Below are 25013 nucleotides of genomic sequence, written 5' to 3' on the forward strand. Positions count from 1 at the left end.
ACTAAAGTTTTTCCTTAGTTAATTTCATTATCTTTCAATTTTAAATGGTGTTTCTTTTTTCTTTGGTAATAGATATCAATGAGTGTAAAGAAGGGACCAATGAATGCCAGCAACAGTGTGTGAACACTGCGGGCTCTTACGGCTGTTCTTGTGTGGACGGCTATTCTCTCCAACCAGATGGCGTTTCCTGTACCTTGCTAGGTAGGTCAAACATGCATGTTTATAGGAAAGAACTGAATGTTATTTATTTGAATAACTCCAAGATCGTCCACTGTTGAATTGCAGCTCCACAGCAAACCTGTGATAATATGAACTGCAGTCAGGGATGTTCTGTCAATGCCACGGGTTCCGCATTTTGTTTCTGTAACCAGGGATATACACTGTTGTCAGACGGAAAGAACTGTACAGGTAAAAGAACCTTTACTTCAGGAAAATTCGAAATGTTAATGATTCTGTCTTTGATTATTCAGTGCTCAGGGGGCATACAGTTAAATACCAAAAAGTTCAAAGAGGGTAATATTTTTAATTTATTTTCCAAAACAATATTTCCTTCTTGCTTCAAAGGCTTAATTTGATATATATAGTTGCCAGTAGTAAGTTGGTAATGTAGATGCATTGTTAATTAAGGTTAATGGGCCATATTGAACTATATTGTAATTTGCAAGCTTGCACACATGATAAAATTTTAATGTCGACCATTGATTTTGAAACTATGTAGTTATACATTCTTTCCTATTACTTAAAGATGTGAATGAGTGTGAGAATAGTGGGCAGTGTTCCCAAGTGTGTTCCAACACAGACGGAGGTTTTACATGCAGTTGTTTCATTGGATACAAGCTACAAGAAGACAAGTCATCTTGTTCCGGTAAATTTGTCGTTTCTGCTCATTTAACATTAAAGCGGCATGGTCACGATTTTGGTCAAATTCTATTTTTCTATTTTTATCATTTAATACAATGCTTTAAGAAGGCATTTCTAATAATAAAATGAAATCTGAGAGTCGCGACGTCAGCCTTAGAGTTATAAGCAAGATACAGGGCTCACAATTCTTTGTCATGTAAACAAGGCTCGTGCCCTGTTTATGTTTACAAAGGTTTAATATACCAGTAAAAAATATTTTTCTAGCCAATTTGTCAATCTTCTTATTCATTTTTAGGCATGAATAAACAGTTCCTGAGATATAACACATTCCTTTTAGGTCTTAAACTGGAATTTTCACCTCAACATTCAAAATGTAAACAAAGGATTTGTTTATACATAGCAAAACATTGTAAGCTCTGTAACTCCCTTACAACTCAAAAAATGACACTCACATTTTTTTTGTTGACTATTAAAAATGCCTTACTGCAGCAATATAAACATTAAAATTGAAAAAAAAAGATTTTTAACCAAAATCATGACCTTACCCCTTTAACATTTTAGCATATAAGCTATCTTTTGAGAATTTTATTTGTCATGATAGGTTGTGACTCTATGCACTGGGGATACAATTGCAACACATCATGTGACTGTTCCCAGAATGCTTTGCGTTGTGACAGTGTGAGAGGATGTGTGTGCAAGGCTGGTTGGTCGGGAGTCCAATGTAACACTAACATCAATGAGTGTGTAGACCCCAGTTTGTGTTCAGCCACAGAAGTGTGTGTAGATAACATGGGCTCCTACAGTTGTCAGTGTATCCCTGGATACAGGAGGAGCGCTGCTGGATCCTGTCAGAGTAAGAGGGGCTTTTATTGTCTTACTAGTTGTTCTAAATATTGATTATGTATAGTTATTTATAAAAAAGTTAAAACTGAACTATATAAATATTAATAACAATGAACACAGGCAGACCTGATTTAGTTTGTATATGTATTACAGTGCTATTTAACATGCATGCATTATTTTATAGTCTCATGTGTTAATTTTTAAGACATTGATATTGTAATTAGTTTTATCCCCTTGTTATATCCACTATTTTGAGCTTAGACATAAACCAGTTTATTGTTTTTACTTTGTATATTTTAGATGTGGATGAGTGTTCTGAGTCACTAGATAACTGTACGTCTACAGAGTACTGCCAGGATGTCCCTGGGTCCTTCCTGTGTCCATGTAAGACAGGGTACCAGAGAAACGCCACCTCTGGAATCTGTATAGGTATGTGGAAACAAGAAAAACTGTTGCTCCACATAATGTGTTGAGAAATTTTGTTGGTAAATCTAACACCATGGCAAGTTTGTTTCTGGCCATAAGTTGCATGTTTTCACATGTACATATGGAACTTAGCAGTGTGGTCTTTCAACTTGAATTTTTCCGGTTAGCTTTTGCGCAGTTCTGTAGCTGTTGCTAGAGATATTTATGTTATACCTTAATGATAGAAGTCATATTAACTTAACTGACTTTCTGTCAAGCTTAGGAAATCAGCATTAAAGATACAATAGGATAGCTTATATGTTATATATAATTATGTACAAATGTGTACAACTTGATCTTTGTGATTTCAGATGTTGATGAATGTCTTGAAGGAATAGCTTCTTGCTCCCAGAACTGTCACAACACTATCGGAAGTTATTTTTGTACTTGTTTAATAGGATACCAACTTCAAGATGATCGAACTAGTTGTGTGAAATGTAAGTATTCTGAATGTAAAAGAACGTTATATATTTACATTTTCAACTTTCTTTGTCTGTGATAACAATACAAAGCAATTTTAAACCTTATAGCCAAATAACTTCATAAAAGATGAGTGACACAAAATGGGCGTGTCTTATAGCATAAAGGAAAAACGGTATTAGCTGCGCAGCGTAGTATTACATAGTATTTGCTACAGGAGAAAATAAACCTATACCTGATTGGTATGAAAGGACCAGAAAACATTTTGTACTTTAATTCATTGAAAAGCTCTGTAGCTTGCAGATTGTCGCTGTGACAAGCACTGTAGCTTACTGATTGTCGCTATGACAAGCTCTGTAGCTTGCTGATGGTCGCTGTGACAAGTTCTGTAGCTTGCTGATTGTCGCTATGACAAGCTCTGTAGCTTACTGATTGTTGCTGTGACAAGCTCTGTAGCTTGCTGATGGTCGCTGTGACAAGTTCTGTAGCTTGCTGATGGTCACTGTGACAAGCTCTGTAGCTTGCTGATTGGCGCTGTGACAAGCTCTGTAGCTTGCTGATGGTCACTGTGACAAGCTCTGTAGCTTGCTGATTGTCGCTGTGACAAGCTCTGTAGCTTGCTGATGGTCGCTGTGACAAGTTCTGTAGCTTGCTGATGGTCGCTGTGACAAGTTCTGTAGCTTGCTGATGGTCGCTGTGACAAGCTCTGTAGCTTGCTGATTGGCGCTGTGACAAGCTCTTCAGCTTGCTGATGGTCGCTGCTAATTGTTTTTGCTGTTCTGGTTGTAGCCAGCAATCCATGTCTGGGAGCCAGTGTGGATGGGACATGTGACACAACACATGGCGGCTGCACTGTCAATGCTTCCAATGTGGCCTACTGTTTCTGTGACTCTGGCTACGAGCTCCAGGTCAATGCATCAGGATTCTCACTGTGTCCAAGTAAGACAGTTTGCTTACCAGTATTTTGCTTTATATCAGGGGGAAATTTTACATTAACCTCTGTATGGATATAATACACATGTAACACAACTCTTGATGATTGCACTTTTGATATTTCCGAGCAGATCACTGTAGCCAATCAAATATGGCATTATTACCAAAATTACAATATTCTGATGTAATACAGATGACCCAATAGTTTTCTGACAAATTACCTTTGTCCATTTTCAGATATCAACGAGTGCGAGAGAAACATTTCTGGCTGTTCCCACGTCTGCACTGATATCAGTGGAAGCTTCTCTTGTAGCTGTCCAGACGGATACAAACTTACCACCAATCAGAAAACTTGCGAAAGTAATCAATCTAAAAAATGCCTCCAAAATTATAGTTCAACTATTTATAAGTCATTGATAGACATAGGTCATGTCCTGAAAAATGTTATGTTTCCCCATTCATTTGTCATTTCATTCATTTGTCACTCCAGTGCTCTTGACATGTCCATGTTTGCTATGGCTTTCAAACTTCTAAATAAATTTTGTATCAACAACTGCTTAATTTGGATTTAAATTGACATAATTCAATTTGCTTTTCATTGCATGACATTCGTAATTTTCCAATACAGTGACTTGCTAACAGATTTTTTGTTATTTTCTTTGAATGGGTGGCTGGGTTTAGAAAATGGAAATTTGATTTCAAAGGATGATACTATTATAGTAAACAATGGCATTCTGGCAAATGCAAGCATTAAACTTCTTTTTTAAAATGAATACTCAGCTTGTTGCTGTTTATACTGCGTCAGATTTTCAGGATAATTGCTTCCTTTTTAGGTTGTAGTGAGACCAATTCGTGGGGCCCTAACTGTACCACCCCCTGTAATTGTGGGGTGGGGGCCTCATCCTGTGACCCCATTGTGGGCTGTGTATGTCAGCAGGGATGGAATGGAACCCTGTGTGATACCAACATCAATGAATGTCTGACGTCGCCCTGTAACGCTAGTCAGGTCTGTGTGGACAACCCAGGCTCCTACACCTGCACCTGTAGTTCTGGATTTCAGAGCGATCAAAATGGTGGATGTCAAGGTGAAGTGCCAGGGAATCAAATGTATTTTAAACTTGTTGTCCAGAGATTTTCAGTTTGGTGTCTATTCTGTAAAAAAATGTATCTCATATAATGAATAAGGAATAGTGTTTTTTTCTGTGATGTGCATTTGCAAAAATTCATTTGAATATTGTAGATGTGGATGAGTGCAGCAATGGTCAGGCCATTTGTCAACAGCTGTGTATCAACACTGAGGGGAGCTACAACTGTTCCTGTAGTCCAGGGTTCAGTCTGCGGCCGAACAATATCTCATGTCAAGGTTTGTTTCTTTATGTAGAACGAATGTTCGTTTTTATGGATTAGATAAAACCTGTTAATGAAGAACAAATGCTTTCTTCATGTGTATTATCCTAAAGGTTAAGGCATGTTGTAATTATCATTTTTAGAAAGGAAAAGAAACACCATTTTCACATACACTAGAATCAGAGATGTTTATTTCTGGTAATATAAATGATTTTTCTCAATATATGGCATTTGGTAATGCCTTAACTTTTATTTATTTTACAGATATTGATGAATGTTCCACAAGTATCCATAACTGTAGCCAGGGATGTAGTAATTTAGAAGGAAGTTACCTCTGTTACTGTAACCAAGGATATGAACTGGATACTGATAGGAAAACATGTAATCTAATTCCTACTACAACTACTCAAAAGCCAACAACAACCACAACCCAAAGTACAACCACTGTGCCAACAACAACCACAACCCAAAGTACAACCACTGTGCCAACAACAACCACAACCCAAAGTACAACCAAAGTACCAACAACAACCACAACCCAAAGTACAACCACAGTGCCAACAACAACCACAACCCAAAGTACAACCACAGTGCCAACAACAACCGCAACCCAAAGTACTACCAGAGTGCCTACAACAACCACAACCCAAAGTACAATCACATTACCAACAACAACCACAACCCAAAGTACAACCACTGTGCCAACAACAACCACAACCCAAAGTACAACCACAGTGCCAACAGCAACCACAACCCAAAGTACAACCACTGTGCCTACAACAACCACAACCCAAACTACAACCACTGTGCCTACAACAACCACAACTCAAACTACAACAACAGTACTAATGACTATAACAACTCAAAGTGAAACTAAGGTGCCAACAACTATATTAATTCCTGATACTACAACAACTACAGGTACTTCTACAATTTTAGTAACCACAGCAGCACAGGAGACAACAACTACTCATTTTCCATCAACAACATCTGAAAGTAACATTACAAGTACAGAACCCCTAACAAATCCTACCAAAAGCCCTGCTGAAGATCCTTTAGCAACGGAAACGACTACAACTACAACTACTCCAGAGACGACTTCGACAAGTAAGTCTACAACCACAGCTTTACCAACGAACACAAGCACAACCAAAGCTCCAACTACTTCATCAACAACAGTAAGCAGCACTGCAGGTACAAGTACGGAGAGTAGCAGCACTTCTACTAGTACTCCATCCAGTACAACAACTGAGGCTCCTTCTACCACAACGGAACAAATGACTACTACCACAACCCCAGAAAGTACAACAGCTTCTACAAGCACCACCACGCCTTCAACGACAACCACCACTCAGGTTCCATCTACAACAACTAAAAGTAGCACAACATCAACAAGTACACAACCCCCAACGAGTACAAGCACCACAACTGAGGCCACCACTAACTCAACAACGGAAACGACTACAACTACTCAAGAGACGACTTCGACAAGTACGTCTACCACCACAGCTTTGCCAACGAGCACAAGCACAACTGAAGCCCCAACTACTTCATCAACAACACTGAGCAGCACTGCAAGTACAAGTACGGAGAGTAGCAGCACTTCTACTAGTACTCCATCCAGTACAACAACTGAGGCTCCTTCTACCACAACGGAACGAATGACTACTAGCACAACCCCAGAAAGTACAACAGCTTCTACAAGCACCACCACGCCTTCAACGACAACCACCACTCAGGTTCCATCTACAACAACTGAAAGTAGCACAACATCAACAAGTACACAACACCCAACGAGTTCAAGCACCACAACTGAGGCCACCACTACCTCAACAACGGAAACGACTACAACTACAACAACTACTCCAGAGACGACTTCGACAAGTACGTCTACAACCACAGCTTTGCCAACGAGCACAAGCACAACTGAAGCCCCAACTACTTCATCAACAACACTGAGCAGCACTGCAAGTACAAGTACGGAGAGTAGCAGCACTTCTACTAGTACTCCATCCAGTACAACAACGGAGGCTCCTTCTACCACAAAGGAACAAATGACTACTTCCACAACCCCAGAGAGTACAACAGCTTCTACAAGCACCACCACACCTTCAACGACAACCACCACTCAGGTTCCATCTACAACAACTGAAAGTAGCACAACATCAACAAGTACACAACCCCCAACGAGTACAAGCACCACAACTGAGGCCACCACTACCTCAACAACGGAAGAGACTACAACTACTACAGAGACGACTTCGACAAGTACGTCTACAACCACAGCTTTGCAAACGAGCACAAGCACAACTGAAGCTCCTACTTCATCAACAACAGTAAGCAGCACTGCAAGTACAAGTACGGAGAGTAGCAGCACTTCTACTAGTACTCCATCCAGTACAACAACTGAAACTCCTTCTACCACAACCGAACAAATGAGTACTACCACAACCCCAGAAAGTACAACAGCTTCTACAAGCACCACCACGCCTTCAACGACAACCACCACTCAGGTTCCATCTACAACAACTAAAAGTAGCACAACATCAACAAGTACACAACCCCCAACGAGTACAAGCACCACAACTGAGGCCACCACTACCTCAACAACGGAAACGACTACAACTACAACAACTACTCCAGAGACGACTTCGACAAGTACGTCTACCACCATAGCTTTGCCAACGAGCACAAGCACAACTGAAGCCCCAACTACTTCATCAACAAAACTGAGCAGCACTGCAAGTACAAGAACGGAGAGTAGCAGAACTTCTACTAGTACTCCATCCAGTACAACAAATGAGGCTCCTTCTACCACAACGGAACAAATGACCACTACCACAACCCCAGAAAGTACAACAGCTTCTACAAGCACCACCACGCCTTCAACGACAACCACCACTCAGGTTCCATCTACAACAAGTGAAGGTAGCACAACATCAAAAAGTACACAACCCCCAACGAGTACAAGCACCACAACTGAGGCCACCACTACCTCAACAACAGAAACGACTACAACTACTCCAGAGACGACTTCGACAAGTACTTCTACCACCACAGCTTTGCCAACGAGCACAAGCACAACTCAAGCCCCAACTACTTCATCAACAACACTGAGCAGCACTGCAAGTACAAGTACGGAGAGTAGCAGCACTTCTACTAGTACTCCATCCAGTACAACAACTGAGGCTCCTTCTACCACAACGGAACGAATGACTACTACCACAACCCCAGAAAGTACAACAGCTTCTACAAGCACCACCACGCCTTCAACGACAACCACCACTCAGGTTCCATCTACAACAACTGAAAGTAGCACAACATCAACAAGTACACAACCCCCAACGAGTACAAGCACCACAACTGAGGCCACCACTACCTCAACAACAGAAACGACTACAACTACAACAAGTACTCCAGAGACGACTTCGACAAGTACGTCTACAACCACAGCTTTGCCAACGAGCACAAGCACAACTGAAGCCCCAACTACTTCATCAACAACACTGAGCAGCACTGCAAGTACAAGTACGGAGAGTAGCAGCACTTCTACTAGTACTCCATCCAGTACAACAACTGAGGCTCCTTCTACCACAACGGAACAAATGACTACTACCACAACCCCAGAAAGTACAACAGCTTCTACAAGCACCACCACGCCTTCAACGACAACCACCACTCAGGTTCCATCTACAACAACTGAAAGTAGCACAACATCAACAAGTACACAACCCCCAACGAGTACAAGCACCACAACTGAGGCCACCACTACCTCAACAACGGAAACGACTACAACTACTCCAGAGACGACTTCGACAAGTACGTCTACAACCACAGCTTTGCCAACGAGCACAAGCACAACTGAAGCTCCAACTACTTCATCAACAACAGTAAGCAGCACTGCAAGTACAAGTACAGAGAGTAGCAGCACTTCTACTAGTACTCCATCCAGTACAACAACTGAGGCTCCTTCTACTGTAGCAGAACAAATGAGTACTACCACAACCCCAGAAAGTACAACAGCTTCTACAAGCACCACCACGCCTTCAACGACAACCACCACTCAGGTTCCATCTACAACAACTGAAAGTAGCACAACATCAACAAGTACACAACCCCCAACGAGTACAAGCACCACAACTGAGGCCACCACTACCTCAACAACGGAAACGACTACAACTACTCCAGAGACGACTTCGACAAGTACGTCTACAACCACAGCTTTGCCAACGAGCACAAGCACAACTGAAGCCCCAACTACTTCATCAACAACACTGAGCAGCACTGCAAGTACAAGTACGGAGAGTAGCAGCACTTCTACTAGTACTCCATCCAGTACAACAACTGAAACTCCTTCTACCACAACCGAACAAATGAGTACTACCACAACCCCAGAAAGTACAACAGCTTCTACAAGCACCACCACGCCTTCAACGACAACCACCACTCAGGTTCCATCTACAACAACTGAAAGTAGCACAACATCAACAAGTACACAACCCCCAACGAGTACAAGCACCACAACTGAGGCCACCACTACCTCAACAACGGAAACGACTACAACTACTCCAGAGACGACTTCGACAAGTACGTCTACAACCACAGCTTTGCCAACGGGCACAAGCACAACTGAAGCTCCAACTACTTCATCAACAACAGTAAGCAGCACTGCAAGTACAAGTACGGAGAGTAGCAGCACTTCTACTAGTACTCCATCCAGTACAACAACTGAGGCTCCTTCTACTGTAGCAGAACAAATGAGTACTACCACAACCCCAGAAAGTACAACAGCTTCTACAAGCACCACCACGCCTTCAATGACAACCACCACTCAGGTTCCATCTACAACAACTGAAAGTAGCACAACATCAACAAGTACACAACCCCCAACGAGTACAAGCACCACAACTGAGGCCACCACTACCTCAACAACGGAAACGACTACAACTACTCCAGAGACGACTTCGACAAGTACGTCTACAACCACAGCTTTGCCAACGAGCACAAGCACAACTGAAGCCCCAACTACTTCATCAACAACACTGAGCAGCACTGCAAGTACAAGTACGGAGAGTAGCAGCACTTCTACTAGTACTCCATCCAGTACAACAACTGAGGCTCCTTCTACCACAACGGAACAAATGACTACTACCACAACCCCAGAAAGTACAACAGCTTCTACAAGCACCACCACGCCTTCAACGACAACCACCACTCAGGTTCCATCTACAACAACTGAAAGTAGCACAACATCAACAAGTACACAACCCCCAACGAGTACAAGCACCACAACTGAGGCCACCACTACCTCAACAACGGAAACGACTACAACTACTCCAGAGACGACTTCGACAAGTACGTCTACAACCACAGCTTTGCCAACGAGCACAAGCACAACTGAAGCTCCAACTACTTCATCAACAACAGTAAGCAGCACTGCAAGTACAAGTACGGAGAGTAGCAGCACTTCTACTAGTACTCCATCCAGTACAACAACTGAGGCTCCTTCTACTGTAGCAGAACAAATGAGTACTACCACAACCCCAGAAAGTACAACAGCTTCTACAAGCACCACCACGCCTTCAACGACAACCACCACTCAGGTTCCATCTACAACAACTGAAAGTAGCACAACATCAACAAGTACACAACCCCCAACGAGTACAAGCACCACAACTGAGGCCACCACTACCTCAACAACGGAAACGACTACAACTACTCCAGAGACGACTTCGACAAGTACGTCTACAACCACAGCTTTGCCAACGAGCACAAGCACAACTGAAGCCCCAACTACTTCATCAACAACACTGAGCAGCACTGCAAGTACAAGTACGGAGAGTAGCAGCACTTCTACTAGTACTCCATCCAGTACAACAACTGAACCTCCTTCTACCACAACCGAACAAATGAGTACTACCACAACCCCAGAAAGTACAACAGCTTCTACAAGCACCACCACGCCTTCAACGACAACCACCACTCAGGTTCCATCTACAACAAGTGAAGGTAGCACAACATCAATAAGTACACAACCCCCAACGAGTACAAGCACCACAACTGAGGCCACCACTACCTCAACAACAGAAACGACTACAACTACTCCAGAGACGACTTCGACAAGTACGTCTACCACCACAGCTTTGCCAACGAGCACAAGCACAACTCAAGCCCCAACTATTTCATCAACAACACTGAGCAGCACTGCAAGTACAAGTACGGAGAGTAGCAGCACTTCTACTAGTACTCCATCCAGTACAACAACTGAGGCTCCTTCTACCACAACGGAACGAATGACTACTACCACAACCCCAGAAAGTACAACAGCTTCTACAAGCACCACCACGCCTTCAACGACAACCACCACTCAGGTTCCATCTACAACAACTGAAAGTAGCACAACATCAACAAGTACACAACCCCCAACGAGTACAAGCACCACAACTGAGGCCACCACTACCTCAACAACAGAAACGACTACAACTACAACAAGTACTCCAGAGACGACTTCGACAAGTACGTCTACCACCACAGCTTTGCCAACGAGCACAAGCACAACTCAAGCCCCAACTATTTCATCAACAACACTGAGCAGCACTGCAAGTACAAGTACGGAGAGTAGCAGCACTTCTACTAGTACTCCATCCAGTACAACAACGGAGGCTCCTTCTACCACAAAGGAACAAATGACTACTTCCACAACCCCAGAGAGTACAACAGCTTCTACAAGCACCACCACACCTTCAACGACAACCACCACTCAGGTTCCATCTACAACAACTGAAAGTAGCACAACATCAACAAGTACACAACCCCCAACGAGTACAAGCACCACAACTGAGGCCACCACTACCTCAACAACGGAAACGACTACAACTACTCCAGAGACGACTTCGACAAGTACGTCTACAACCACAGCTTTGCCAACGGGCACAAGCACAACTGAAGCTCCAACTACTTCATCAACAACAGTAAGCAGCACTGCAAGTACAAGTACGGAGAGTAGCAGCACTTCTACTAGTACTCCATCCAGTACAACAACTGAGGCTCCTTCTACTGTAGCAGAACAAATGAGTACTACCACAACCCCAGAAAGTACAACAGCTTCTACAAGCACCACCACGCCTTCAACGACAACCACCACTCAGGTTCCATCTACAACAACTGAAAGTAGCACAACATCAACAAGTACACAACCCCCAACGAGTACAAGCAACACAACTGAGGCCACCACTACCTCAACAACGGAAACGACTACAACTACTCCAGAGACGACTTCGACAAGTACGTCTACCACCACAGCTTTGCCAACGAGCACAAGCACAACTGAAGCCCCAACTACTTCATCAACAACACTGAGCAGCACTGCAAGTACAAGTACGGAGAGTAGCAGCACTTCTACTAGTACTCCATCCAGTACAACAACTGAAACTCCTTCTACCACAACCGAACAAATGAGTACTACCACAACCCCAGAAAGTACAACAGCTTCTACAAGCACCACCACGCCTTCAACGACAACCACCACTCAGGTTCCATCTACAACAACTGAAAGTAGCACAACATCAACAAGTACACAACCCCCAACGAGTACAAGCACCACAACTGAGGCCACCACTACCTCAACAACGGAAACGACTACAACTACTCCAGAGACGACTTCGACAAGTACGTCTACAACCACAGCTTTGCCAACGGGCACAAGCACAACTGAAGCTCCAACTACTTCATCAACAACAGTAAGCAGCACTGCAAGTACAAGTACGGAGAGTAGCGGCACTTCTACTAGTACTCCATCCAGTACAACAACTGAGGCTCCTTCTACTGTAGCAGAACAAATGAGTACTACCACAACCCCAGAAAGTACAACAGCTTCTACAAGCACCACCACGCCTTCAACGACAACCACCACTCAGGTTCCATCTACAACAACTGAAAGTAGCACAACATCAACAAGTACACAACCCCCAACGAGTACAAGCATCACAACTGAGGCCACCACTACCTCACCAACGGAAACGACTACAACTACAACAAGTACTCCAGAGACGACTTCGACAAGTACGTCTACAACCACAGCTTTGCCAACGAGCACAAGCACAACTGAAGCCCCAACTACTTCATCAACAACACTGAGCAGCACTGCAAGTACAAGTACGGAGAGTAGCAGCACTTCTACTAGTACTCCATCCAGTACAACAACTGAAACTCCTTCTACCACAACCGAACAAATGAGTACTACCACAACCCCAGAAAGTACAACAGCTTCTACAAGCACCACCACGCCTTCAACGACAACCACCACTCAGGTTCCATCTACAACAACTGAAAGTAGCACAACATCAACAAGTACACAACCCCCAACGAGTACAAGCACCACAACTGAGGCCACCACTACCTCAACAACGGAAACGACTACAACTACTCCAGAGACGACTTCGACAAGTACGTCTACAACCACAGCTTTGCCAACGGGCACAAGCACAACTGAAGCTCCAACTACTTCATCAACAACAGTAAGCAGCACTGCAAGTACAAGTACGGAGAGTAGCAGCACTTCTACTAGTACTCCATCCAGTACAACAACTGAGGCTCCTTCTACTGTAGCAGAACAAATGAGTACTACCACAACCCCAGAAAGTACAACAGCTTCTACAAGCACCACCACGCCTTCAATGACAACCACCACTCAGGTTCCATCTACAACAACTGAAAGTAGCACAACATCAACAAGTACACAACCCCCAACGAGTACAAGCACCACAACTGAGGCCACCACTACCTCAACAACGGAAACGACTACAACTACTCCAGAGACGACTTCGACAAGTACGTCTACAACCACAGCTTTGCCAACGAGCACAAGCACAACTGAAGCCCCAACTACTTCATCAACAACACTGAGCAGCACTGCAAGTACAAGTACGGAGAGTAGCAGCACTTCTACTAGTACTCCATCCAGTACAACAACTGAGGCTCCTTCTACCACAACGGAACAAATGACTACTACCACAACCCCAGAAAGTACAACAGCTTCTACAAGCACCACCACGCCTTCAACGACAACCACCACTCAGGTTCCATCTACAACAACTGAAAGTAGCACAACATCAACAAGTACACAACCCCCAACGAGTACAAGCACCACAACTGAGGCCACCACTACCTCAACAACGGAAACGACTACAACTACTCCAGAGACGACTTCGACAAGTACGTCTACAACCACAGCTTTGCCAACGAGCACAAGCACAACTGAAGCCCCAACTACTTCATCAACAACACTGAGCAGCACTGCAAGTACAAGTACGGAGAGTAGCAGCACTTCTACTAGTACTCCATCCAGTACAACAACGGAGGCTCCTTCTACCACAAAGGAACAAATGACTACTTCCACAACCCCAGAGAGTACAACAGCTTCTACAAGCACCACCACACCTTCAACGACAACCACCACTCAGGTTCCATCTACAACAACTGAAAGTAGCACAACATCAACAAGTACACAACCCCCAACGAGTACAAGCACCACAACTGAGGCCACCACTACCTCAACAACGGAAACGACTACAACTACTCCAGAGACGACTTCGACAAGTACGTCTACAACCACAGCTTTGCCAACGGGCACAAGCACAACTGAAGCTCCAACTACTTCATCAACAACAGTAAGCAGCACTGCAAGTACAAGTACGGAGAGTAGCAGCACTTCTACTAGTACTCCATCCAGTACAACAACTGAGGCTCCTTCTACTGTAGCAGAACAAATGAGTACTACCACAACCCCAGAAAGTACAACAGCTTCTACAAGCACCACCACGCCTTCAACGACAACCACCACTCAGGTTCCATCTACAACAACTGAAAGTAGCACAACATCAACAAGTACACAACCCCCAACGAGTACAAGCACCACAACTGAGGCCACCACTACCTCAACAACGGAAACGACTACAACTACTCCAGAGACGACTTCGACAAGTACGTCTACCACCACAGCTTTGCCAACGAGCACAAGCACAACTGAAGCCCCAACTACTTCATCAACAACACTGAGCAGCACTGCAAGTACAAGTACGGAGAGTAGCAGCACTTCTACTAGTACTCCATCCAGTACAACAACTGAAACTCCTTCTACCACAACCGAACAAATGAGTACTACCACAACCCCAGAAAGTACAACAGCTTCTACAAGCACCACCACGCCTTCAACGACAACCACCACTCAGGTTCCATCTACAACAACTGAAAGTAGCACAACATCAACAAGTACACAACCCCCAACGAGTACAAGCACCACAACTGAGGCCACCACTACCTCAACAACGGAAACGACTACAACTACTCCAGAGACGACTTCGACAAGTACGTCTACAACCACAGCTTTGCCAACGGGCACAAGCACAACTGAAGCTCCAACTACTTCATCAACAACAGTAAGCAGCACTGCAAGTACAAGTACGGAGAGTAGCGGCACTTCTACTAGTACTCCATCCAGTACAACAACTGAGGCTCCTTCTACTGTAGCAGAACAAATGAGTACTACCACAACCCCAGAAAGTACAACAGCTTCTACAAGCACCACCACGCCTTCAACGACAACCACCACTCAGGTTCCATCTACAACAACTGAAAGTAGCACAACATCAACAAGTACACAACCCCCAACGAGTACAAGCATCACAACTGAGGCCACCACTACCTCAACAACGGAAACGACTACAACTACTCCAGAGACGACTTCGACAAGTACGTCTACCACCACAGCTTTGCCAACGAGCACAAGCACAACTGAAGCCCCAACTACTTCATCAACAACACTGAGCAGCACTGCAAGTACAAGTACGGAGAGTAGCAGCACTTCTACTAGTACTCCATCCAGTACAACAACTGAGGCTCCTTCTACCACAACGGAACGAATGACTACTAGCACAACCCCAAAAAGTACAACAGCTTCTACAAGCACCACCACGCCTTCAACGACAACCACCACTCAGGTTCCATCTACAACAACTGAAAGTAGCACAACATCAACAAGTACACAACACCCAACGAGTTCAAGCACCACAACTGAGGCCACCACTACCTCAACAACGGAAACGACTACAACTACAACAACTACTCCAGAGACGACTTCGACAAGTACGTCTACAACCACAGCTTTGCCAACGAGCACAAGCACAACTGAAGCCCCAACTACTTCATCAACAACACTGAGCAGCACTGCAAGTACAAGTACGGAGAGTAGCAGCACTTCTACTAGTACTCCATCCAGTACAACAACGGAGGCTCCTTCTACCACAAAGGAACAAATGACTACTTCCACAACCCCAGAGAGTACAACAGCTTCTACAAGCACCACCACACCTTCAACGACAACCACCACTCAGGTTCCATCTACAACAACTGAAAGTAGCACAACATCAACAAGTACACAACCCCCAACGAGTACAAGCACCACAACTGAGGCCACCACTACCTCAACAACGGAAACGACTACAACTACTCCAGAGACGACTTCGACAAGTACGTCTACAACCACAGCTTTGCCAACGGGCACAAGCACAACTGAAGCTCCAACTACTTCATCAACAACAGTAAGCAGCACTGCAAGTACAAGTACGGAGAGTAGCAGCACTTCTACTAGTACTCCATCCAGTACAACAACTGAGGCTCCTTCTACTGTAGCAGAACAAATGAGTACTACCACAACCCCAGAAAGTACAACAGCTTCTACAAGCACCACCACGCCTTCAACGACAACCACCACTCAGGTTCCATCTACAACAACTGAAAGTAGCACAACATCAACAAGTACACAACCCCCAACGAGTACAAGCACCACAACTGAGGCCACCACTACCTCAACAACGGAAACGACTACAACTACTCCAGAGACGACTTCGACAAGTACGTCTACCACCACAGCTTTGCCAACGAGCACAAGCACAACTGAAGCCCCAACTACTTCATCAACAACACTGAGCAGCACTGCAAGTACAAGTACGGAGAGTAGCAGCACTTCTACTAGTACTCCATCCAGTACAACAACTGAAACTCCTTCTACCACAACCGAACAAATGAGTACTACCACAACCCCAGAAAGTACAACAGCTTCTACAAGCACCACCACGCCTTCAACGACAACCACCACTCAGGTTCCATCTACAACAACTGAAAGTAGCACAACATCAACAAGTACACAACCCCCAACGAGTACAAGCACCACAACTGAGGCCACCACTACCTCAACAACGGAAACGACTACAACTACTCCAGAGACGACTTCGACAAGTACGTCTACAACCACAGCTTTGCCAACGGGCACAAGCACAACTGAAGCTCCAACTACTTCATCAACAACAGTAAGCAGCACTGCAAGTACAAGTACGGAGAGTAGCGGCACTTCTACTAGTACTCCATCCAGTACAACAACTGAGGCTCCTTCTACTGTAGCAGAACAAATGAGTACTACCACAACCCCAGAAAGTACAACAGCTTCTACAAGCACCACCACGCCTTCAACGACAACCACCACTCAGGTTCCATCTACAACAACTGAAAGTAGCACAACATCAACAAGTACACAACCCCCAACGAGTACAAGCATCACAACTGAGGCCACCACTACCTCACCAACGGAAACGACTACAACTACAACAAGTACTCCAGAGACGACTTCGACAAGTACGTCTACAACCACAGCTTTGCCAACGAGCACAAGCACAACTGAAGCCCCAACTACTTCATCAACAACACTGAGCAGCACTGCAAGTACAAGTACGGAGAGTAGCAGCACTTCTACTAGTACTCCATCCAGTACAACAACTGAAACTCCTTCTACCACAACCGAACAAATGAGTACTACCACAACCCCAGAAAGTACAACAGCTTCTACAAGCACCACCACGCCTTCAACGACAACCACCACTCAGGTTCCATCTACAACAACTGAAAGTAGCACAACATCAACAAGTACACAACCCCCAACGAGTACAAGCACCACAACTGAGGCCACCACTACCTCAACAACGGAAACGACTACAACTACTCCAGAGACGACTTCGACAAGTACGTCTACAACCACAGCTTTGCCAACGGGCACAAGCACAACTGAAGCTCCAACTACTTCATCAACAACAGTAAGCAGCACTGCAAGTACAAGTACGGAGAGTAGCAGCACTTCTACTAGTACTCCATCCAGTACAACAACTGAGGCTCCTTCTACTGTAGCAGAACAAATGAGTACTACCACAACCCCAGAAAGTACAACAGCTTCTACAAGCACCACCACGCCTTCAATGACAACCACCACTCAGGTTCCATCTACAACAACTGAAAGTAGCACAACATCAACAAGTACACAACCCCCAACGAGTACAAGCACCACAACTGAGGCCACCACTACCTCAACAACGGAAACGACTACAACTACTCCAGAGACGACTTCGACAAGTACGTCTACAACCACAGCTTTGCCAACGATCACAAGCACAACTGAAGCCCCAACTACTTCATCAACAACACTGAGCAGCACTGCAAGTACAAGTACGGAGAGTAGCAGCACTTCTACTAGTACTCCATCCAGTACAACAACTGAGGCTCCTTCTACCACAACGGAACAAATGACTACTACCACAACCCCAGAAAGTACAACAGCTTCTACAAGCACCACCACGCCTTCAACGACAACCACCACTCAGGTTCCATCTACAACAACTGAAAGTAGCACAACATCAACAAGTACACAACCCCCAACGAGTACAAGCACCACAACTGAGGCCACCACTACCTCAACAACGGAAACGACTACAACTACTCCAGAGACGACTTCGACAAGTACGTCTACAACCACAGCTTTGCCAACGAGCACAAGCACAACTGAAGCCCCAACTACTTCATCAACAACACTGAGCAGCACTGCAAGTACAAGTACGGAGAGTAGCAGCACTTCTACTAGTACTCCATCCAGTACAACAACTGAAACTCCTTCTACCACAACCGAACAAATGAGTACTACCACAACCCCAGAAAGTACAACAGCTTCTACAAGCACCACCACGCCTTCAACGACAACCACCACTCAGGTTCCATCTACAACAACTGAAAGTAGCACAACATCAACAAGTACACAACCCCCAACGAGTACAAGCACCACAACTGAGGCCACCACTACCTCAACAACGGAAACGACTACAACTACTCCAGAGACGACTTCGACAAGTACGTCTACAACCACAGCTTTGCCAACGGGCACAAGCACAACTGAAGCTCCAACTACTTCATCAACAACAGTAAGCAGCACTGCAAGTACAAGTACGGAGAGTAGCAGCACTTCTACTAGTACTCCATCCAGTACAACAACTGAGGCTCATTCTACTGTAGCAGAACAAATGAGTACTACCACAACCCCAGAAAGTACAACAGCTTCTACAAGCACCACCACGCCTTCAACGACAACCACCACTCAGGTTCCATCTACAACAACTGAAAGTAGCACAACATCAACAAGTACACAACCCCCAACGAGTACAAGCACCACAACTGAGGCCACCACTACCTCAACAACGGAAACGACTACAACTACTCCAGAGACGACTTCGACAAGTACGTCTACAACCACAGCTTTGCCAACGAGCACAAGCACAACTGAAGCCCCAACTACTTCATCAACAACACTGAGCAGCACTGCAAGTACAAGTACGGAGAGTAGCAGCACTTCTACTAGTACTCCATCCAGTACAACAACTGAACCTCCTTCTACCACAACCGAACAAATGAGTACTACCACAACCCCAGAAAGTACAACAGCTTCTACAAGCACCACCACGCCTTCAACGACAACCACCACTCAGGTTCCATCTACAACAACTGAAAGTAGCACAACATCAACAAGTACACAACCCCCAACGAGTACAAGCACCACAACTGAGGCCACCACTACCTCAACAACGGAAACGACTACAACTACTCCAGAGACGACTTCGACAAGTACGTCTACAACCACAGCTTTGCCAACGGGCACAAGCACAACTGAAGCTCCAACTACTTCATCAACAACAGTAAGCAGCACTGCAAGTACAAGTACGGAGAGTAGCGGCACTTCTACTAGTACTCCATCCAGTACAACAACTGAGGCTCCTTCTACTGTAGCAGAACAAATGAGTACTACCACAACCCCAGAAAGTACAACAGCTTCTACAAGCACCACCACGCCTTCAACGACAACCACCACTCAGGTTCCATCTACAACAACTGAAAGTAGCACAACATCAACAAGTACACAACCCCCAACGAGTACAAGCATCACAACTGAGGCCACCACTACCTCAACAACGGAAACGACTACAACTACTCCAGAGACGACTTCGACAAGTACGTCTACAACCACAGCTTTGCCAACGAGCACAAGCACAACTGAAGCCCCAACTACTTCATCAACAACACTGAGCAGCACTGCAAGTACAAGTACGGAGAGTAGCAGCACTTCTACTAGTACTCCATCCAGTACAACAACTGAGGCTCCTTCTACCACAACGGAACGAATGACTACTAGCACAACCCCAAAAAGTACAACAGCTTCTACAAGCACCACCACGCCTTCAACGACAACCACCACTCAGGTTCCATCTACAACAACTGAAAGTAGCACAACATCAACAAGTACACAACACCCAACGAGTTCAAGCACCACAACTGAGGCCACCACTACCTCAACAACGGAAACGACTACAACTACAACAACTACTCCAGAGACGACTTCGACAAGTACGTCTACAACCACAGCTTTGCCAACGAGCACAAGCACAACTGAAGCCCCAACTACTTCATCAACAACACTGAGCAGCACTGCAAGTACAAGTACGGAGAGTAGCAGCACTTCTACTAGTACTCCATCCAGTACAACAACGGAGGCTCCTTCTACCACAAAGGAACAAATGACTACTTCCACAACCCCAGAGAGTACAACAGCTTCTACAAGCACCACCACACCTTCAACGACAACCACCACTCAGGTTCCATCTACAACAACTGAAAGTAGCACAACATCAACAAGTACACAACCCCCAACGAGTACAAGCACCACAACTGAGGCCACCACTACCTCAACAACGGAAACGACTACAACTACTCCAGAGACGACTTCGACAAGTACGTCTACAACCACAGCTTTGCCAACGGGCACAAGCACAACTGAAGCTCCAACTACTTCATCAACAACAGTAAGCAGCACTGCAAGTACAAGTACGGAGAGTAGCAGCACTTCTACTAGTACTCCATCCAGTACAACAACTGAGGCTCCTTCTACTGTAGCAGAACAAATGAGTACTACCACAACCCCAGAAAGTACAACAGCTTCTACAAGCACCACCACGCCTTCAACGACAACCACCACTCAGGTTCCATCTACAACAACTGAAAGTAGCACAACATCAACAAGTACACAACCCCCAACGAGTACAAGCACCACAACTGAGGCCACCACTACCTCAACAACGGAAACGACTACAACTACTCCAGAGACGACTTCGACAAGTACGTCTACCACCACAGCTTTGCCAACGAGCACAAGCACAACTGAAGCCCCAACTACTTCATCAACAACACTGAGCAGCACTGCAAGTACAAGTACGGAGAGTAGCAGCACTTCTACTAGTACTCCATCCAGTACAACAACTGAAACTCCTTCTACCACAACCGAACAAATGAGTACTACCACAACCCCAGAAAGTACAACAGCTTCTACAAGCACCACCACGCCTTCAACGACAACCACCACTCAGGTTCCATCTACAACAACTGAAAGTAGCACAACATCAACAAGTACACAACCCCCAACGAGTACAAGCACCACAACTGAGGCCACCACTACCTCAACAACGGAAACGACTACAACTACTCCAGAGACGACTTCGACAAGTACGTCTACAACCACAGCTTTGCCAACGGGCACAAGCACAACTGAAGCTCCAACTACTTCATCAACAACAGTAAGCAGCACTGCAAGTACAAGTACGGAGAGTAGCGGCACTTCTACTAGTACTCCATCCAGTACAACAACTGAGGCTCCTTCTACTGTAGCAGAACAAATGAGTACTACCACAACCCCAGAAAGTACAACAGCTTCTACAAGCACCACCACGCCTTCAACGACAACCACCACTCAGGTTCCATCTACAACAACTGAAAGTAGCACAACATCAACAAGTACACAACCCCCAACGAGTACAAGCATCACAACTGAGGCCACCACTACCTCAACAACGGAAACGACTACAACTACTCCAGAGACGACTTCGACAAGTACGTCTACCACCACAGCTTTGCCAACGAGCACAAGCACAACTGAAGCCCCAACTACTTCATCAACAACACTGAGCAGCACTGCAAGTACAAGTACGGAGAGTAGCAGCACTTCTACTAGTACTCCATCCAGTACAACAACTGAAACTCCTTCTACCACAACCGAACAAATGAGTACTACCACAACCCCAGAAAGTACAACAGCTTCTACAAGCACCACCACGCCTTCAACGACAACCACCACTCAGGTTCCATCTACAACAACTGAAAGTAGCACAACATCAACAAGTACACAACCCCCAACGAGTACAAGCACCACAACTGAGGCCACCACTACCTCAACAACGGAAACGACTACAACTACTCCAGAGACGACTTCGACAAGTACGTCTACAACCACAGCTTTGCCAACGGGCACAAGCACAACTGAAGCTCCAACTACTTCATCAACAACAGTAAGCAGCACTGCAAGTACAAGTACGGAGAGTAGCGGCACTTCTACTAGTACTCCATCCAGTACAACAACTGAGGCTCCTTCTACTGTAGCAGAACAAATGAGTACTACCACAACCCCAGAAAGTACAACAGCTTCTACAAGCACCACCACGCCTTCAACGACAACCACCACTCAGGTTCCATCTACAACAACTGAAAGTAGCACAACATCAACAAGTACACAACCCCCAACGAGTACAAGCATCACAACTGAGGCCACCACTACCTCAACAACGGAAACGACTACAACTACTCCAGAGACGACTTCGACAAGTACGTCTACAACCACAGCTTTGCCAACGAGCACAAGCACAACTGAAGCCCCAACTACTTCATCAACAACACTGAGCAGCACTGCAAGTACAAGTACGGAGAGTAGCAGCACTTCTACTAGTACTCCATCCAGTACAACAACTGAGGCTCCTTCTACCACAACCGAACAAATGAGTACTACCACAACCCCAGAAAGTACAACAGCTTCTACAAGCACCACATCGCCTTCAACGACAACCACCACTCAGGTTCCATCTACAACAACTGAAAGTAGCACAACATCAACAAGTACACAACACCCAACGAGTACAAGCACCACAACTGAGGCCACCACTACCTCAACAACAGAAACGACTACAACTACAACAACTACTCCAGAGACGACTTCGACAAGTACGTCTACAACCACAGCTTTGCCAACGAGCACAAGCACAACTGAAGCCCAAACTACTTCATCAACAACACTGAGCAGCACTGCAAGTACAAGTACGGAGAGTAGCAGCACTTCTACTAGTACTCCATCCAGTACAACAACTGAGGCTCCTTCTACCACAACCGAACAAATGAGTACCACCACAACCCCAGAAAGTACAACAGCTTCTACAAGCACCACCACGCCTTCAACGACAACCACCACTCAGGTTCCATCTACAACAACTGAAAGTAGCACAACATCAACAAGTACACAACCCCCAACGAGTACAAGCACCACAACTGAGGCCACCACTACCTCAACAACAGAAACGACTACAACTACAACAAGTACTCCAGACGCGACTTCGACAAGTACGTCTACAACCACAGCTTTGCCAACGAGCACAAGCACAACTGAAGCCCCAACTACTTCATCAACAACACTGAGCAGCACTGCAAGTACAAGTACGGAGAGTAGCAGCACTTCTACTAGTACTCCATCCAGTACAACAACTGAGGCTCCTTCTACCACAACGGAACGAATGACTACTACCACAACCCCAGAAAGTACAACAGCTTCTACAAGCACCACCACGCCTTCAACGACAACCACCACTCAGGTTCCATCTACAACAACTAAAAGTAGCACAACATCAACAAGTACACAACCCCCAACGAGTACAAGCACCACAACTGAGGCCACCACTACCTCAACAACGGAAACGACTACAACTACTCAAGAGACGACTTCGACAAGTACGTCTACCACCACAGCTTTGCCAACGAGCACAAGCACAACTGAAGCCCCAACTACTTCATCAACAACACTGAGCAGCACTGCAAGTACAAGTACGGAGAGTAGCAGCACTTCTACTAGTACTCCATCCAGTACAACAACTGAGGCTCCTTCTACCACAACGGAACGAATGACTACTAGCACAACCCCAGAAAGTACAACAGCTTCTACAAGCACCACCACGCCTTCAACGACAACCACCACTCAGGTTCCATCTACAACAACTGAAAGTAGCACAACATCAACAAGTACACAACACCCAACGAGTTCAAGCACCACAACTGAGGCCACCACTACCTCAACAACGGAAACGACTACAACTACAACAACTACTCCAGAGACGACTTCGACAAGTACGTCTACAACCACAGCTTTGCCAACGAGCACAAGCACAACTGAAGCCCCAACTACTTCATCAACAACACTGAGCAGCACTGCAAGTACAAGTACGGAGAGTAGCAGCACTTCTACTAGTACTCCATCCAGTACAACAACGGAGGCTCCTTCTACCACAAAGGAACAAATGACTACTTCCACAACCCCAGAGAGTACAACAGCTTCTACAAGCACCACCACACCTTCAACGACAACCACCACTCAGGTTCCATCTACAACAACTGAAAGTAGCACAACATCAACAAGTACACAACCCCCAACGAGTACAAGCACCACAACTGAGGCCACCACTACCTCAACAACGGAAGAGACTACAACTACTACAGAGCCGACTTCGACAAGTACGTCTACAACCACAGCTTTGCAAACGAGCACAAGCACAACTGAAGCTCCTACTTCATCAACAACAGTAAGCAGCACTGCAAGTACAAGTACGGAGAGTAGCAGCACTTCTACTAGTACTCCA

At 45.3% G+C, this 25013-nt stretch overlaps 5 protein-coding genes and 1 long non-coding RNA gene across 6 annotated transcripts; all 6 read left to right on the forward strand.

Annotated features, from left to right (window-relative positions):
* Positions 1 to 440: 440 nt before the first annotated feature.
* Positions 441 to 2754, forward strand: LOC136275385 (fibulin-1-like). Its single transcript, XM_066084293.1, has 6 exons — positions 441 to 513; positions 746 to 865; positions 1463 to 1714; positions 2005 to 2133; positions 2481 to 2606; positions 2750 to 2754. The coding sequence occupies exons 1-6, from the start codon at positions 441 to 443 to the stop codon at positions 2752 to 2754; spliced, it is 705 nt and encodes a 234-aa protein (XP_065940365.1).
* A 630-nt stretch (positions 2755 to 3384) lies between these two features.
* On the forward strand, positions 3385 to 4592 carry LOC136275310 (uncharacterized). Its single transcript, XR_010713876.1, has 3 exons — positions 3385 to 3528; positions 3760 to 3882; positions 4356 to 4592. It is a non-coding gene; the product is annotated as an uncharacterized lncRNA (long non-coding RNA).
* LOC136275386 (GATA zinc finger domain-containing protein 14-like) lies at positions 4593 to 5740 on the forward strand. Its single transcript, XM_066084294.1, has 4 exons — positions 4593 to 4629; positions 4763 to 4885; positions 5134 to 5154; positions 5283 to 5740. Exons 1-4 carry the CDS (start codon positions 4593 to 4595, stop codon positions 5738 to 5740), a joined length of 639 nt encoding a protein of 212 aa, XP_065940366.1.
* Positions 5741 to 6329: 589 nt separating this feature from the next.
* LOC136275387 (uncharacterized) lies at positions 6330 to 11653 on the forward strand. Its single transcript, XM_066084295.1, has 2 exons — positions 6330 to 7775; positions 11519 to 11653. Exons 1-2 carry the CDS (start codon positions 6531 to 6533, stop codon positions 11651 to 11653), a joined length of 1380 nt encoding a protein of 459 aa, XP_065940367.1. The 5' UTR covers positions 6330 to 6530.
* A 3611-nt stretch (positions 11654 to 15264) lies between these two features.
* Positions 15265 to 20905, forward strand: LOC136275388 (uncharacterized). Its single transcript, XM_066084296.1, has 2 exons — positions 15265 to 16353; positions 20802 to 20905. Exons 1-2 carry the CDS (start codon positions 15405 to 15407, stop codon positions 20903 to 20905), a joined length of 1053 nt encoding a protein of 350 aa, XP_065940368.1. The 5' UTR covers positions 15265 to 15404.
* Positions 20906 to 22583: 1678 nt separating this feature from the next.
* LOC136275389 (uncharacterized) lies at positions 22584 to 24772 on the forward strand. Its single transcript, XM_066084297.1, has 4 exons — positions 22584 to 23061; positions 23146 to 23454; positions 23539 to 24033; positions 24669 to 24772. The coding sequence occupies exons 1-4, from the start codon at positions 22728 to 22730 to the stop codon at positions 24770 to 24772; spliced, it is 1242 nt and encodes a 413-aa protein (XP_065940369.1). The 5' UTR covers positions 22584 to 22727.
* The last annotated feature ends 241 nt before the right edge of the window (positions 24773 to 25013 follow it).

This window comes from Magallana gigas, chromosome 5 (assembly GCF_963853765.1).
Source record: "Magallana gigas chromosome 5, xbMagGiga1.1, whole genome shotgun sequence".
NCBI classification, from domain to species: domain Eukaryota; kingdom Metazoa; phylum Mollusca; class Bivalvia; order Ostreida; family Ostreidae; genus Magallana; species Magallana gigas.